Source organism: Chrysochloris asiatica, unplaced genomic scaffold, assembly GCF_000296735.1.
Source record: "Chrysochloris asiatica unplaced genomic scaffold, ChrAsi1.0 scaffold00008, whole genome shotgun sequence".
In the NCBI taxonomy this organism is placed as follows: domain Eukaryota; kingdom Metazoa; phylum Chordata; class Mammalia; order Afrosoricida; family Chrysochloridae; genus Chrysochloris; species Chrysochloris asiatica.
The window spans coordinates 32,137,616-32,154,884 of NW_006408526.1; the positions used below are offsets into that span (position 1 = coordinate 32,137,616).

General features: G+C 38.5%; 1 protein-coding gene across 1 annotated transcript in view; it reads left to right on the forward strand.

Annotated features, from left to right (window-relative positions):
* CBL (Cbl proto-oncogene, E3 ubiquitin protein ligase) overlaps nucleotides 1-17,269 on the forward strand; it is a 126,512-nt gene that overhangs the window by 83,837 nt on the left and 25,406 nt on the right. Inside the window, exons 3-9 of the mRNA XM_006833910.1 lie at nucleotides 4,457-4,603; nucleotides 6,592-6,748; nucleotides 7,723-7,844; nucleotides 8,166-8,303; nucleotides 9,254-9,341; nucleotides 9,814-9,945; nucleotides 10,147-10,350. Of these exons, the coding sequence (XP_006833973.1) occupies nucleotides 4,457-4,603; nucleotides 6,592-6,748; nucleotides 7,723-7,844; nucleotides 8,166-8,303; nucleotides 9,254-9,341; nucleotides 9,814-9,945; nucleotides 10,147-10,350 (988 nt within the window). The remainder of the gene's footprint in view (nucleotides 1-4,456; nucleotides 4,604-6,591; nucleotides 6,749-7,722; nucleotides 7,845-8,165; nucleotides 8,304-9,253; nucleotides 9,342-9,813; nucleotides 9,946-10,146; nucleotides 10,351-17,269) is intronic.

The window sequence follows — 17,269 nt, forward strand, 5'->3', positions numbered from 1 at the left end:
TACGTGACTCTCTTCCTATACCCTGCTCTATTTATTTATTTATTTTCAGTCCTTTTTCTCCCACCACCTGATAATCTCCCATGGAGCTGTAAATGCCTTGAATCAGGAATTTTGTTTGTTGTTGTATCCATCCCTGATGGGCTAGCACAGTGTAGGCACTTAAATGTTTTCTGAAGGTATAATGAAGATAAGAAGTTGTGCCGGATGCTTGGAGGAATATAAAAACAAATTAGAAAAGTATTCAGCTCTTGAGGATTATAAACTTATGTAACACAATGCTGCCAGGGGAGATAAAACATGTATACAGGTAATTGTACAAAATAGATTCAGATGACACAGAGAACTACAGAAAAACTGCTGGAGTCATTTACAGAAGGTTTATACTTCTAGCTGGTTTCTTAATAATGACATTTAAGCTGGGTATTGGAGTCCTGGTGTGGCACTGTGGGATAAAGCACTAGACCACAAGGTCGTTTTGAACTACAGAGTCGGTGGTTCAAACCTATTAGCTGCCCCTTGGAAACACTTTACAGGGTCTCTATGAGTCGGAACTAATTTGATGGCACTTAACAACAACAAGGAGAAGAAGCTGGGTCTTATTTCAAACTAGGAAAATAGATAAGCTGAGGCTCAGAGGTACGTGCAGGAGGGTGGTAAGTATAAGAAAAGGGTAGTGTCTTAGTTATCTGGTGCTCTACCTCAAGTTCATGAATTTAACAAATAGAAAATTATTTTGTCACAGTTTCGGAGGCTAGGGTAATAGCTCTAGGGGGCGGGGCTTTATCTGTTGGTTCTGAGTGAAGATCCTTTCAGCATGTTTAGTCATGCCGTCCCTTGGAGGTCTCTGTGTCATGGCATCAATCTCCTCCTGGATCTAGGAGGTTCTCTGTGCAGGGACTCTGAGCCCAAAAATGTTCTCTGGTCCCAGTTCTTGCTTCGTGTGGTAGTCAGGTCTCTTCTTCTTAGCTCTTTCTGTATCCTGTATCTCTTTGAGGTGAAAGGTGATGCTGGCTACACCCCAAGGGCACTCCCCTTACATGGGTCAGGCTGGACTGGAGTATGAGTGACAGCCCACCCTAATGTGGTCGTCACATCAGGTTATATGGGAATGACTACATCTTTACATAACTGCTAAATTGCATAACTGCCAAACCACAGAGAACCATGGCCCTGCCAAGTCAACACATATTTTGGGGGGACACAGCTCAATTCATAATAGTGAGGTATTCAATTGGGGTAGAACACACTAGTGAAAAACTAAGAAATTAGGTTAAATCTAGATCGTAGATTTCTAAAATCCAGGTTGAGTTTGGATTGTCTCCTATTTGTTGTTGTTAGGGTCCTGGAGTCAGTTTTGACTCATAGTGACCCTGTATAGGGTTTCCAAGGAGTGACTAGTGGGTTTGAACTACCAACCCTGCAGTTCACACGACTTTGCAGTTTAACATTAGCCCACAACGCCACACCAGGAACCAGGAATAGATAGTTTTTGTTGTTAAGTGCCATCGAGTCAGTTCCGACCCACAGCAACCCTGTGTAGGGTTTACAAGGAGCTGCTGGTGAGCTTGAATCGCCAACCTTGCAGTTCAAACAGCTTTGCGGTCTGACGCATTAACCCACAGAGCCACACCAGGACTCTCAAATATATAGTAGTCGTTGTTAAATGTGTCGTGTGGCACTGTAGGATAAGCACAATATTGTGAACTGCAAGGTCATCAGTTCTTCTGATTGGTTGTTGTAAGTGCCATCAAGTCAATTCCAACTCATAGCAATGCTATATATAGGGTTCCCGACAAGCTGCTCGTAATCCAGTCCAGTGCTTATCCTACAGAGCCACACCAGGACTCCATAAGAGAGACTATAGTAGAATTAATGCATGATACGATAGAAGAGGAGTCCTGAATAAGCACTAGACTGCTAACCACAAGATCAGCAGTTTGAATCCACCAGCCACTCCTTGGAAATCCTATACAGGGTTGCTATGAATCAGACCGACTTGACAGCACTTAACAACAACAGTAGGTGTTCGGTAATTGACAAGCCTTGGAGCCTTGGTGGCACTGTGTTTAGCCACTAGGCTGCTAACCAAAAGGTTGGCAGTTTGAACCCACCAGCTGCTCCATGCAAGAAAGATGTGGCAGTCTGCCTTTAAGGATTGTTGTTAAGTGCTGTCAAGTCAGTTCGGACTATATAGCAACCCTGTGTAGGGTTTTCAAGGAGTGGTTGGTGAGTTTGAACCACCAACCTTGTGGTTCAAACAGACCTTGTGGTCCAGCGCATTATCCTGCAGCGCCTTGGAAATCCTATGAGGTAGTTCCACTCGGTTCCCTAAGGTCACTGTGAGTTGGAATCAACATGACAGCAATGGGTTTGGTTTAGTTAAGAGTCTTGGGTGGACTTCTGGTGTGGTGCTGTATGATCAGCACTGGACTTTGAACCACTAGGTCAGCAGTTCAAACCCAGCTGCTACTTGAAAACCATATACAGGGTTGCTGTGAGTCAACTTGCACATAGCAACAATAGTGACCTTTAAGGATCATCTTTTAGCAGAGTTATATCAACATCTGAGGTTTGGGCCACTGTGTGCACTGCTGCAGAGTTGAAAGTAGTCAAGGGAAGAATTCGTGCTTTGCATGTTTTCTACCAAGTTGTCTGGTTCATATTCTTTTGTGATATAGTCTTGATCTTTTCTTGCTTCCTCTTTGGTAAAATGCTGTAAGTCTTAACAAGCAATAATTAAAGGATCTGAAAGTTCAAGGAGGAAACAACAGTTAATAAGGTAATAGGGTTTAGGGATTTTTATTTTATACTTGAGCTATTTGCTATACAAATTATTTTAGATGGTCTTCAAAGATGATTTATTTGATCACTTTTGTAGGTGCCTTCAGAAAAACATAAACAGGAAACTTGGAAGGGAATAGCTTGCTACAAGCAAAAGAAGGCAAATATCAGAAAACTGACACTGGAAAGCTGATTAGAAAGATTTCAGTAGCATGTTGCAAAAGAGAGACTTGGTTAATTTGACACTTCATTTTATCCAGGAAAGAAACGACTCAAAGTGATCTCTCCAGTATGGCATGTTGTTGTTATTGTAATGTTTTATGGAGTCAGTTCCGACTCATAGTGACCCTGAACAGGGTTTCCGAGGCTGTAAATCTTTACGATAATAGAAAACCTCATCTTTCTCTTGCGGAACAGCTGGCAGTTTCGGACTGCTGACCTTAATTAAGGTTTACAGCCCGATTTGTAACCAGTACGCTACCATAGCTCCTTCCAGTAGGGCATAGAAAAAGGAAAATCTTTCTCTTAAAGAGGATTGTTAGGCCGTAAGTAATTTGGTTGTGAACTGATTTAAAATTTTATAGATGACTTGTGTAACAGCAATAGATTTTGATCCATAAATACAAATTATTGAACAAATGTACTCAGTAGTGGTTTGTTGTATAATAATATCTAAAATGTCTAATACCTTGCTCGGTGTGCCAGTGACATTAAAGATAACAAAAGTGTCTTATTAAAGTGCACACCTGATAAGCAGAAACATGATTTGCTGTGTTAAATTGGTACTGTGTAGCATTTGTATAATCACATCCATTTAAATACAGGTTATAAGAACAAAGTTAATTAGTTGCTAAAACAGTAGCAGCATATACACTTACATGAACTTTTTATATGGTACTGATGTCAACATTTTATTTGTAGTTTAAAAAAAGAAAAAGGTTTATTTATTTTGGTACAACATCCCTTTAATTTCTGATTGAGTGAAAACATTTGCTACGTCTGGCTCTTCAGTAATTCTTTTTCGTGAGAATGTTTATTTATTTTTAATGTGAATGACTTACATATGATGAATCTTACCCAGAATAGGTTATGCCGTGCAGGAAATAATGTCTTTGCTTTGCTAACCTTGCCTTTCTTTTGTGGGTGGATTGTTATAGCAGGCACAAATTTTTCCACTTCAATAGTTAGTTTTTTTTACCTGTTACTCTGAAAAAGTAAATTTGTTTCTGTTTGTTTACACCCAGTTATTAGACATGATTCATTTAAGATTAAAAATGTGAAACTATAGGGTTGTTAATTTTGTAAATCATATATGCTAACAGTATCTCTTGGAAAGGATGGCATATGCATGGGTCAGGTAAATGCAGCTATCTTTCTTTCATTATGTTTGCATCTGTCATATGATGTTAGAGCAAAACAGTCTCTGTGAAACAGACTTCTTAATACAAAGCTGGCAGTCCCCAGTGTATTTAATATTGTTAGTAGCATGTTCTTCTGTTCGCTCATCTTCCCTCGATCTCTAGATCTTTGAATAATACTGATCTGAAAGTATATTTAAAGACGTTCTTTCTAAATGCATTTTAATGTTCTTATTAATTAGGTACCTTGCATGGTGAATTAAGTGCATTTTGAATAAAAAAAAATTGTTTAATTATTGTACTTTTAATATTTGTAGGCGAAACCTAACCAAACTGTCCCTGATCTTCAGCCATATGCTGGCAGAACTAAAAGGAATCTTTCCAAGTGGACTCTTTCAAGGAGACACATTTCGGATTACTAAAGCAGATGCTGCTGAGTTTTGGAGGAAAGCTTTTGGGGAAAAGTAAGTCTCAAAATCATAAATTTGAGCTATAAAAAACTAAAGCTTATGGATTCTTTGTTGTTGTTTAGTTTTTACTAGTATTTAAAATGCAGGAAAATAATGAACATGTGTATTACCCATACCTCCTTCCAGCTTTAGTAAGTATTAACATTTTTTGCTCTAATTTTTTTTTTTTTAAAGAAATAAAACTTTACAAGTTCAGTTGAAACCCATGCTCCTTGATTAAGTTTTCTCTTTTTCCATCTATTCTGTTCATAGATGTTTACATTTTAAGTTAGTTATCACACAAATAGCTCTGTAGTAAGTAATACTGTATTTATCTTCTTGTGCTCTTGCACAAGAATTTCTCCTTACTTACATCCTTAGGAGAGTAATCGCTGAATTTCATCTTTGCTTTGCTAAATATTGTCTAATTGCTTTCCAAGTGTCTCTACTAGTTTATAGTCCTATAAGTAGTGTTCCTGTAGCTCCAGAGTTTGGTATTATGAATTGATACCATATTTTGCTTTATGGACCCTGATAACAAAGCAGGGAAAGCATCCTTTCACATTTATGATTTGTTAAAAGTCTTATTCTGAGTTGCCTATATATAGTCTTTGTCCATTTGCTTATTGATTTGTTCGTCGTTTTCTTATTGTAGGAGATCTTTCATCTGTTTGGGATACTAATTCTTTGTTAGTTACATACATTATAAATACCTTCTCCTGCCCTATGCCCTTTCCTTCCACTTTGTTATATTTATTATATATACCTTTAGATGCTCAGATGGATGTTTAAAACTGTTTAGACAAATTTATTTCTAAGTATAAATGAAAATGTTCTTAAATATCTTCTGAAATTTTAGATCAAAGAACTGTGAAAATGTAGAAGGCAAAAATCTTCAGTTGAATATACAGATGCTAACTTAAAATTTCTTTCTAAAGGCCTTCTTTATGAAAAAAATTTTATTTAAACAATTGTCTCATATATAAAATATTAGCAAAATTTAAAATCTAGTTGAATAAAGAACTCAAGAAATAGAAATTACACAATATCTCTTTTTGGCCTTGTCTGGGCTTTAATCACTCGTACATTAAGAATGGAATTCCATTCTCCTGTACCTTCAGACTTTTTCTTATTGTCTAGTCCTTATAGGACTCTGGTGTGGCTCTGTAGGGTGAGCACTGGACTGCAAACCCACCAGCTGCCCCTCAGCAGCCTTTTACAGGGTTGTTATGGATCAGAATCAACTCGACAGCACTTAAAGGGGCCTTGGTGGTGCCATGGTTTCAATATTGGGCTGCTAACTGCAAAGTCATCAGTTAAAACCCAGTTCAACCCCACTAGTCACTTAGCAAGAGAAAGACGAGGCTGCCTGCTTCAGTAAAGATTCATGGTCTCAGAAACACTAAGGAGCCATTCTGCTGCCTTTTCAGGTTGACCTGAGGGCAGCAACGGGTTTGGTTATTTGGTTTTGGTCTTTGGTAGTGTGGGTTCCTCAAAAAATACAGAACGCTTTACTATTTTAAATAGGTAGTTTAAATACAAGATAGTAAATAAAGGTCTGGCCACAAGTACATTTATTAGTGTTGATAAGTGCCATCCAGTTGGTTCCGACCCATAGCAACTCTTTATAGGCTTTTCAAGGAGCAGCTGGTAGTTCAAACCAGCTTTTCAGTCCAGCGCATTAACCCACAGTGCCAGTACTATATCATATCTCTCTCTCCAGGTTTCCTTAGTGGGAGAAATGCCTGAAGAAAGATAAGGCAGGGTTAATATAAGACATTTTGCCAAAGAATAAGGGAAAAAGACTTCTCTGTTAGTCATTAGAAAGTTAGGAACTAGCCTTTATTGTTCTTTCTCTTTCTAACCTAAAATATAGCTCAGCTGTTTTAAGAGAATTGAAATTGATATTGCACACTTAATGTGGCTTTTCCTTGACTATGGCAATGCCTGGACTTACCTCTCATCTCCCCTGTGCCTTCTCTCCCACCCTACCTCCACCCCAGGACAATAGTCCCTTGGAAGAGCTTTCGACAGGCCCTACATGAAGTACATCCCATCAGTTCTGGGCTAGAGGCCATGGCTCTGAAATCCACTATTGATTTAACCTGCAATGATTATATTTCAGTGTTTGAATTTGACATCTTTACACGACTCTTTCAGGTAGGATACTAAAGAGTTGAGTACTACTTAAGATAATTTTTTTTAATCAGGAGGTTTTGACTATTATTAAAAAAAAAAAAAAAAAAAGATTAAAACTACCCCTTATGTATTAATGTGTATGAATGTGTGTATATATAAATGTTTTATAAAAATATATGGTCTGCTTTCTTCCCTTCATGTTGTAGTCTTTGTTTTTATTCTTCACTTATATCATTTTAATGATTGTAGTATGTCCAGAAAATAGCTGTAATATATTTAATCAGTTCTCCGTTTGTGGACATTTAGGTATATTTCCAATATTTTTCTCCTATTATATTGAAATTCTTTTCATTGTAAAAAATATATATATATAGTACAACATTTGCCAATTCAACATTTTTCATACATACAGTTTAGTGTAATTAGTGTATACACTCATTTCATTAATCATGTTGTATAACCATTACCCACAAGTATTACTAAGTTTCCTATTAACATAAATTATATATAAATTCTTGACTTAATGTTGAGATGTATCCATACTTAAAAAATAAAACAGAGAACCCCCCCCACAAAAAAAAAACAACCCTCATTTTCTTTTCTAAAATTAGCACTTTCTATGGTGTGTCCATACCAACAGGAATGAAAATTTATTTAGAACCTCTTAGTTACACCATATAGGCCCTGTCCTAGTTTTGTGTTTGGTTGTTGTTGATGAACCTCACTCACTATTATGCTAGGGCTGCTTTCAAATTTCTTGGGTTTCATTTTGTTTTTCTTTGTATTTGTATCTTTTTCTTCTTAGTTTTTCAAAGCTTTTATATTCCAAACATGTCTTTTCCCTCAAAGTGACAATGTAATTAACAATTTATGACAATAAATAAGGTTATCATTGAGAATTGAGGTTATTTGTATTTCCTTTTGTTCTTCATTGCTCAGACGGTAGTTGTATGTGTTGAGCAAAATAGTGTGTGATTGATCTCTTGTTCCCTTAGCCCTGGTCCTCTTTGCTCAGGAACTGGAACAGTCTTGCTGTAACTCATCCTGGATATATGGCTTTCTTGACATATGATGAAGTAAAAGCTCGCCTCCAGAAATTCATTCACAAACCTGGCAGGTCAGTGCTATGAAGCCAAGAGGTTTATTCTCCTGAATTTTATCTTCTGTGACTTCTGTTAAATAGAGGAAACAAGCTCTTTTATTAGTTCCCCACTGGCCAAAAATCTGCAATAGGTTTGATGTCTGTTTATAAGGGGAATTCACTAATCAGATCCTGTGATTTTATAAATGCTTTTAAGCCACTTAAGAATTGGGTTTATGGATCATTTGATTTTGGTCTGGAGTCACTGAAGATGCTTTTCTTGATGTTTCTTTTGATTTTCACTGTGCCATGCTTTCCACCCTATATATTAAAGCTTTTGTTTATCTCTGCTCTCAGTTACATTTTCCGGCTGAGCTGTACTCGTCTGGGTCAGTGGGCTATTGGTTATGTCACTGCTGATGGGAACATTCTCCAGACAATCCCTCACAATAAACCTCTCTTCCAAGCACTGATTGATGGCTTCAGGGAAGGATTGTGAGTAACTGCCATTTACTATGCTAGAGAGTAGAAACGTATGGGCTGTAAAATTTCATCTTTAATGACTTTATTCCTGGTTTCTTCTATAACTTAAGATTCAGGAAACATGCTAGCAGGTTATATTGATTGACCTTCAATTTGGATAGGACTCTCATTTGCATTTAATAAGGATTCCTTGAGTAAAATAATTTTTCTTTACTGCTTCAGTTATTAGAATGAAGAAACTTTTTTTCTTTCTCCTTATTTTTAAGTCTGTGTTAGATTTTAAATATTCCAATCGGCAGAGATTATACAGTTCTTTAACTAGCCAACATTAGAGTAATTCGATGCTCCTAATGACAGCAAACCTAAGTGGTCTCCATCTGCCTTCATTTTAACTTCAGTTTGGTTCAGTAGCATTTCTTCAGACTTTAGGCTTTTGTAATCAATGCTAATGTTTATGAATAATGTTATTATATAATTGCTTTTCCTTTGAGAATTCAAATTGATTAGCAATTGGTAAGCACTGTAAATACTAACAGATGACCAGATATCAGAAAACTAGCTTATGTTTGAAAGTGATTAGGAAAATCTGTTTCCAATTGTTCATATGCTTCTACATTAGTGTGGAGTTGAAAGAGCTGCTGTCCCAAATGTTAGAGCAGTCTGATGCCAGACAGGTTGTCATTGGTGTTAAGTGCCATCAAGTCAGTTCCGACTCAGTACTTACTTAAAGTGCCACACCAAGATTCCACAACCACCTTGGAATCATGGTGTGGCACTTTAAATAAGCACTGGACTGCTAACTGTATAGGATTTCCGAGGAGTGGCTGGTGGGTTTGGACTGCCAAACTTTCAGTTCAAACCGACCTTGCATTCTAGTGCATTATCCTGCACTGCCCCCTATGTTAACAAGTAGTAATAAATTAGCTCTAATAAAGCTCCATGGTTGATTCCTGTTCTTACAGCTATTTGTTTCCTGATGGACGAAATCAGAATCCTGACCTGACAGGCTTATGTGAACCAACTCCCCAAGACCACATCAAAGTGACCCAGGTGAGTTTAATTTTACATTATAACTATGACACCAGATTCATCAAGAGTGAAGCTTTCTACATCTATAAGGGGGCTTCAAAAAGTTCATGAAGAGTTGGAATGAAAAGATAATGGAATTTTCCCTAAAACTTCGTGGAACTCCCTCACACTCTTAGAATTTGACAGTATCATTGTATTGTTTAAAACACTTCAATTTAAAACCATTGACTAAGTTAATGAACTGTGTGCTTCCGAACTGAATAATGTGTGATTTCTTTCTAAACTATGCAGTTCAAAATGGGATCATGATTTACATGCCTTTCAGTTTGATGGGAAAACGTGTTGACATTTTATATATGCAAAATTTCTATAGAAAATTACAGTCTTGAGTTTTCTTTTTCTTTTAGCATTTATGCTTGCATTCTTTCATTCAACAAATGTTTGTAATAGGATGAGTAATCTCTTAATCTTTTTTTTTTCTTTTGAATCAAAGGAACAATATGAATTATACTGTGAGATGGGTTCCACATTCCAACTGTGTAAAATATGTGCTGAAAATGACAAGGATGTAAAGATTGAGCCCTGTGGCCACCTCATGTGCACATCCTGTCTTACATCCTGGCAGGTATGGATTCAAGCCATGTGTTTTCTCAGCTTTGGGAGCGCTTGGAAGAATTGGGTATTGCTATCCTTTACAGATAAAAAGTGTAGCCTGGTTGGTAGATAGATTAGTAATTTTTTGATCTTTAAGAAATGCACTTCCTAGTGGAAGAAAATTTTAAGTACTTTTAGGTGTCTCTGTTACTATCCCTTGCTTCTTCTACAGGAATCAGAAGGCCAGGGTTGTCCTTTCTGCCGATGTGAAATTAAAGGTACTGAACCCATTGTGGTAGATCCGTTTGATCCCAGAGGAAGTGGCAGCCTGTTGAGGCAAGGAGCAGAGGGAGCTCCCTCTCCAAATTATGATGATGATGACGATGAACGAGCTGATGATTCTCTCTTCATGATGAAGGAATTGGCAGGTGCTAAGGTAAGACTACAATTGAAGAAATTGACAAAATTCATTGTAAGTTGTGTTAAAAAAGCAGTAGAGCACTTAGTGGGATCCAGACTATAAGTAATAATTTAATAACTGATTTTGCTATGTGACAAATATCATGCTAAAACTCATAATCTTTACAGCAACCTTATGAGTCAGTATATTATTATCCTCATTTAACCGGTAAAGCAGTACGCAGAAAGGTAAAGGAATTTCCTGAAAATCATTCTGATTTCAGAGTCCATCTTACTTTCTGCACCCTAGGACTAAGGCTTCGCTGGGATAGCTTGCTGGGGAAAAGGATCGGGAATAAAAGAACTGGTCCCTGGGGCGGGGCTTGATGGTGACTAGGGTGGAGGTGCAGTGAAGTTCGCCGACAGCCATACCACAGAATACCAGGCAAAGCTGATCCAGGGCAAAGCCCCAAAACTCAGAACCACAGAGTTAGGAATATTTTAGAAGTTTGAAGGCTTATAGCTAGTGGAACTTGAAGCTGAAGTAAAAAATCGCATACTTTTGAATCTGCCGGGCTCGGAGGCCTGGAGCGAACAGCTTGGGCAAGACCAAATGGCAAGACCAATAGGGGGAGCAGAAACACCTTGGAAAAAATGCTGGGGGAACCTTGGAGCAAAGTCTAGGAGCCGAGATCCCTGGAACCATCAAAGGGAGAAGAGTGGAATGCGGGACCCTACACAGAGAAGCAAGGGACTCTGGTAGAGTAGTGGTTACGAATTGGGCTGCTAACCTCAGGGTCAGCAGTTCGAAACTGTTCGAAACCAGCTGTTCTGTGGGAGAAAGATGAGGCTGTCTGTTCCCGTAAAGATTTACAGCCTCGGAAACCCTGTACAGGGTCGCTATGAGTCGGAACCGACTCCACAGCACATAACAACAACAATAACCCAGAGAAGCAGTGACGTCAGAGATGGAGGCAGAGACGATGTGGAAAGATGGAACAGCTGAGGATTTTAGACTCAGAGAGGGAGAGGGGCTGTGTGCTTACAACCAGAGCCAGGCTTGTAGTGTGTACCCTTTGTTTGGTTGATGATGCATGGAGGGGATTGTAACCATGGCAATGAAATGATACATGATAGGATGAATGTAAAGCTAATGGTCTCCCATGTAAACTATCACATAATTCACAATAAAACATTTAAAAAAAAAAAAGAAAAGAAAAAAACTGGGTCCTGTTTTGCTCTTGGGATTAGAATATGTTGATCTTGCCCTTTTCTCATTGGAGTCCTGGCATAAGAAAGTTAAATTGGAAGAGAGGAAAGGGGGTACTGTTAATAACCACTTAAGTAGTAACTAAAGTGATTTCAGCAAGCTAGGTGCTACCATGTGGAAACTAAACAAACTAGAAGGCCTTAGCAAAGATAGGAAAGGTAAAGGCAAAAAGAAGATGCAGTCACATTCTGTGACATCAGAGAGTAGGATGAAATGGAGATTTCTTAATAAATCCTAGAACTAAGGCAGTTCTTAAAGTGTCATAAGCAGGATAAACAAAAGGCTGTAATATGTTACAGATCCTATAGTTTAGTTTGATAAATTCCTGGGACACAATTCCTTATTATAAAACAAACTTTATTATCAGCACCTGACTCCCAGACATACATTAGAAGCTTTATAAAATATGGGTTTTACCTCTTCACTGGTTTGGCCAGTGTATCTCCACCCCTGTCTCTAATGTCGCTGCCCTATTGCAAGCTTCTCATCATCTGTTTTCCCTACAGCACAAACAAAACCACCTCATCCTTTTGCCTTGTACTCTTGGATGGCTTCTCATTATCTGCTGGGTTAAGTCCACTCTCCTCTGCCCTGATTGCCTCTCCACTTTGTGTTGTATGGTCCAACAAGGCTAAACCACTGTGGTTCAATGAGTTATTTCATATGGCTCTTAATAGCCTTTGTACTTCTAATCTTTGTAACTCTCACCAAATGACTTGGTTGTTGTTTTGTTAAGGGCTATGAAGTCATCAAGAGTGTTTCTGAGGAGCAACTGGTGGATTTGAACTGCTGACCTTGCGATTAGCAGTACAGTGCTTATCCTGTAGCACCACACAGGACTCCAAATGACTGGATAGGAATATGCAAGTGTGAGATGGCTTGTGATTCACCAAGAAAATTGTATAGTTTGCTAATGCTGTAAACAAGGTGCATGGCATCCTTGTGGCGGTGTGCTGTTGAGTTCGTTCTGACTCATGGGGTTTCTGAGGCTGTAAGTCTTTATGGGAGCAGAAAGTGGGACCCTGCAAATAAAACTTATGGAACCTTAATATGGGGATTGGTCAGTTTTACTATCCCCATTAGGCTTATAATGAGCCATCCACAAGCCAAAAGGAGAGATAATCTCATTACCATTCAGAAAGAAGAGCCAGGAGTGAAGCACATCTTTTAGACCTGAGATGCCCGCACTTGACCTCCTTGACCAGAGACAGTGAGAAAGAAATGATAGCAGCAGAGGCAGTAGAACCAAGAGTGGTAGACTTCCTAGCTCCTGAAGCACCTTTGGGCAGAGCTGTACTAGTAGAGTGGGGTTCCTCTGTGCACTTAATCAGCAAAGTTCAAAGAGCTTTGAACATTTGCATGACTGACTAATTTCACTCAGTGAAGTTAGTCAGTCAGAGAAATGTCATTTCTTTGTTCCACATAATTTTCTGCACTGAGTTAATTTGTTTGTGAGTTTTCATTTTCATTTCTATTGTGTTAATGTTTTCTCAGTCTTTCTGATTTTTTTTTTTTTAATTTTGATTTGAAGATATATTAACTTTCTTTGAGGCTACCCTCTAGTGTATTAATCTACTCCCCTGAATTAAAACAGCCAGCTTTATCTTGAAATCTACTTGATTTCTTTGCCATTTGGAAGTTCTGTATCTACACTATTTCCTCTTTTTATTTGTAGTTGACTTCATTATTCATTGATATCTCTGGTTCCTACTTTTAGCTTGTAGGTTTGTTTTACTTTAAATACTTACACATCTGGATTGAGTTCTGGGTGGTGTTGTCACGTATGTTAAGCTTAGGTTGTTGTCTGTTGTTGTTGGTTCTCAGTCCAAAGAACATCCTTTAGTATTTTTCATAAAATTGGTCTGGTTGTAAATTCCTTTAATTTCTTTTTACCTGGAAATGCCCTGATTTTGACATTTGTATTTGAGGGTCAGTAATAAAATGAGAAAATAATAAAGGAAATAAAAACCAGCCCTAACCAAAAAAAAAAAAAGGAATGTAAATAATAGAAAAAAAAGGACAAGAAAATGAAGCTATAAATGAGAAAACAAAAGGAAGAAATTTAAAAAAAAGCCAGGGAGAGGGAGTATGAAAAAGGGTAGAGAGTAGTAAAGAAACAGAAATGAGAAAACAGGGAAATGAAAAACAGAAGAAAAGAAGGAAAAACAAAAGCAGATAAAAGAAAATTCAAGGGAATGGAAAAATATGGAAAAGAGGAAAGAATAAGCAAACAAAAACAATTAAACAAGGAAAGGAAAAAGCCAAAACCATAACAAACCAGTGTAGCTGTTAGACTCAGAGAGGAGAAACTCTTTGGGTCTCTTGCCTGCCCAGGATCTCACTAGGGTACAGAAGGAATGTGAGTGACAGCAGAGTTCCTGGCCCTAGGTGGACTTCCTCTAGGCCTAGGTGTTATCTGTATTCTGGGCGCTCAATATGGAAGTAGTTCATGGAGGCCCTTGATGGAGTTGGTTTTCAGTGTCTGTTAGGACCACAAGGCAGCTGGGGCAGGGTGGCTAGTTATGAGAGTTTCTGCTAGACTAATGCTAGTCTGGTGGATCTTTGAGTTCTGGAGGTCTGGAGGTGAGCCCACCTGAATCCAGGCATCAAAGCAGCGTAGCCGTCCCCTGCCTCATACTGGTTTGACTCAGAACCACCGAGACTCTGAACTCCTGGAGAGCAGGGTCTACACTGATGGTACCCACTCCTCTGGTCATCAGGGGTACATGGGGAAAAAGAAGGAATCATACTTTTCCCCTTGCCTGTGTGAATTTGCTCTGCCAGACCACCTTCTGTCATCAAGGCTGCTCACAATAGTTCAAGATGGTCACACTACATCTGGTCATCTGTTCACCAGTCAGTCTCCTTCTCTTGCCATCCCTGCTCAGCTTCTCCTTCCAGCAAGCACTGAATCCTCTTCTCTGACCTTTCCTCTGAAGTTCAGGGTTCCAGTGTTTCCCATCTGTGTGAGTTTCATTTGGTCAGTGGGATCTTTGTTGTAGAGGGCCCCTGTAGTGCATCTGCCTAGTCTGCAATCTTGCCAGAAGTTCTCTAATTTACATTTTAAAGCAACTTGTAGCATACTATGTATATGATGGCTTCATTTCTATAAAGAAATTCTAAATGTATAAAAGTATTTAACATATGTAAAGACAAAGTCAAATATTACAACAAAACGTACAAAGATCTGGAGTCAGAAAACCAAAAAGGAAGAACATGCTCAGCATTTTTCAAGCTGGGAGAACTGAAGAAAAATTCAAGCCTTGACTTTTGTTATTGAAGGATTCTCTGGGCAAATTATTGAATGATGCAGAAATTTATCAAAAGAAGATGGAAGGAATATACAGAGTCACTGTACCAAAAGGAAATGGTTGATCTTCAAGTGTTTCTAGAGGTAGCATATGATCAAGAGCCAATGATCCTGTAGGAAGAAGTCCAAAGTGCATTGAAGGAATTAGCAAAGAACAAGGCACCAGGAATTGATGGAATAAAAACTGAAATCTTTCAAGAAAGTGAGGCAGCACTGGAGACATTCACTCTTCTATGCCAAATTTGGAACACAACTAACTATCTGGCCAACTGATTGGAAGAGATCCATATATGTGCCCATTCCAAAGAGAGATGACCCAACGGAATGCGTAAATCATCGGACAATATCTGTAATATCCCATGTGAGTAAAGTTTTACTAAAGGTAATACAGATACGGCTACAAGCATACATTGACAGAGAACTTCCAGAGGTTCAAGTTGGATTCAGAAGAGGACATGGAACGAGGGATATCATTGCTGATGTCCTATGGATCTTGGCTGAAAGCAGAGAATACCAGAAAGATGTTTACCTATGCTTTATTGACTACGCAAAGGCTTTTGATAGTGTGGATCATGACAAGCTATGGACAACATTGTGTAGTATAAGTATTCTAGAACACTTGATTGTGCTCTTGAGGAATCTGTACCTGGACCAAGAGGCAGTTGTTCAGACAGAACATGGGACCACTGAATGGTTTAAAATTAAGAAAGGTGTGCAACAGGGTTGTATTCTTTCACCATACTTATTCAACCTGTATGCCGAGCAAATAATCCAAGAAACTGGGTTATATGAAGAAAAACATGGTATCAAGATTGGAGGAAGACTCATTAACAACCTGCAATATGCAGATGATACAACCTTGCTTGCTGAAAGTGAAGAGTACTTAAAACATTTACTGATGAAGATCACAGAGCACAGTCTTCATTATGGACTGCATCTCAGTGTAAAGAAAACAAAAATCCTCACCACTGGACCCATAAACAACATTCTTATCAATAGAGAAAAGATTGAAGTTGTCAAGGACTTCATTCTTCTTGGATCAACTATCATAAACACAGAAGCAGCAGTAAAGAAATCAGACAATGTATTGCATTAGGCAATACATTTTTAAAGTGTTGAAGAGCAAAGATGTCAGCTTGAGGACTAAGGTGCACCTTACCCAAGCTGTGGTATTTTCAATAACCTCATTTGCATGCGAAAGCCAGACAGTAAATAAGGAAGTCCGTAGAAAAATTGATGCTTTTGAGTTATGGTGTTGGAGAAGAATATTTCAAAGTGCCATGGGCTGCCAAAAGAACCAATAGATCTGTGTTGGAAGAAGTGCAGCCAGTGTTCCTTGGAGACCAGGATGGCCAAACTTTATCTCTTGTACTTCGGACATATTGTCAGGAGGGACCAGTCCCTGGAGAAGGATATCATGTTTGGTAAGGTGGAGGGACAGAGAAAAAGAGGAAGACCCCCAGCTAGATGGATTGGCAAAGTGGCAGCATCGATGGGCTCAAGCGTGGCAACAATTGTGAGGTTGGCCCAAGACTGGGCATTGTTTCGTTCTGTTGTGCATAGGGTCGCCATGAGTCAGTACCAACTCGATGGCACCTAACAACAACAACAACCAAGAAAAAATTGGATTACTACATACCAAATTATTAATGATCATATCTGAGACTAGAAGGTTGATTTAGAGGATTTTCATTTTATAAATCACTCCTGTGGAATATTTGAATTTTTTGCAATTAACTTTTGCAAGGCCTGTACTTAACTTGGTAAGTAGTTCTGTGTTGAGTTGAATATGGGATAAGAAGTTTAAGACAAGGCCAATAAAACAAGCATTAGTTTTATTTGGGAAGACAATATACGAGGAGGTATCAAAAAGTTTAATTCCATTTTTCCACAAGATTTTTGAAGCACCATTGAAATTACAGTTGAAATACTATTCAACACAAAGCAGATAGTGTACACTATTCTAAATTAATCTATACTGTTCTAAATTATTAGCTGCACACTCTTCAACTGCTATAATAGTTAAGGAACAAAGAAAAAAATGAATACGGGTTTTTCCTCATTAATTGTGTGTGTGCACATATGTGTATGTTTCCCTGGGTGATTCAAATGATTATGCACTCAACTGCCAGCTGAAAGGTTCATGGTTCAAACCTACCCAGAGGTGCCATGGAAGACAGGCCTGACAATTTGCTTCCAAATTGTGGTGGTTGTTAAGTGCTGTTGAATTGGTTTTAACTCATTGCCATCCTGTATAGGGTTTCTCAGGAGGAGCTGGTAGGTTTGAACCACCAGCTTTGCAGTTAGCAGTTCAGGGCTTATCCTACAGCGCCATACCAGGACGCCATAAGTTTACAGCCTTAAAAATCCTGTGGA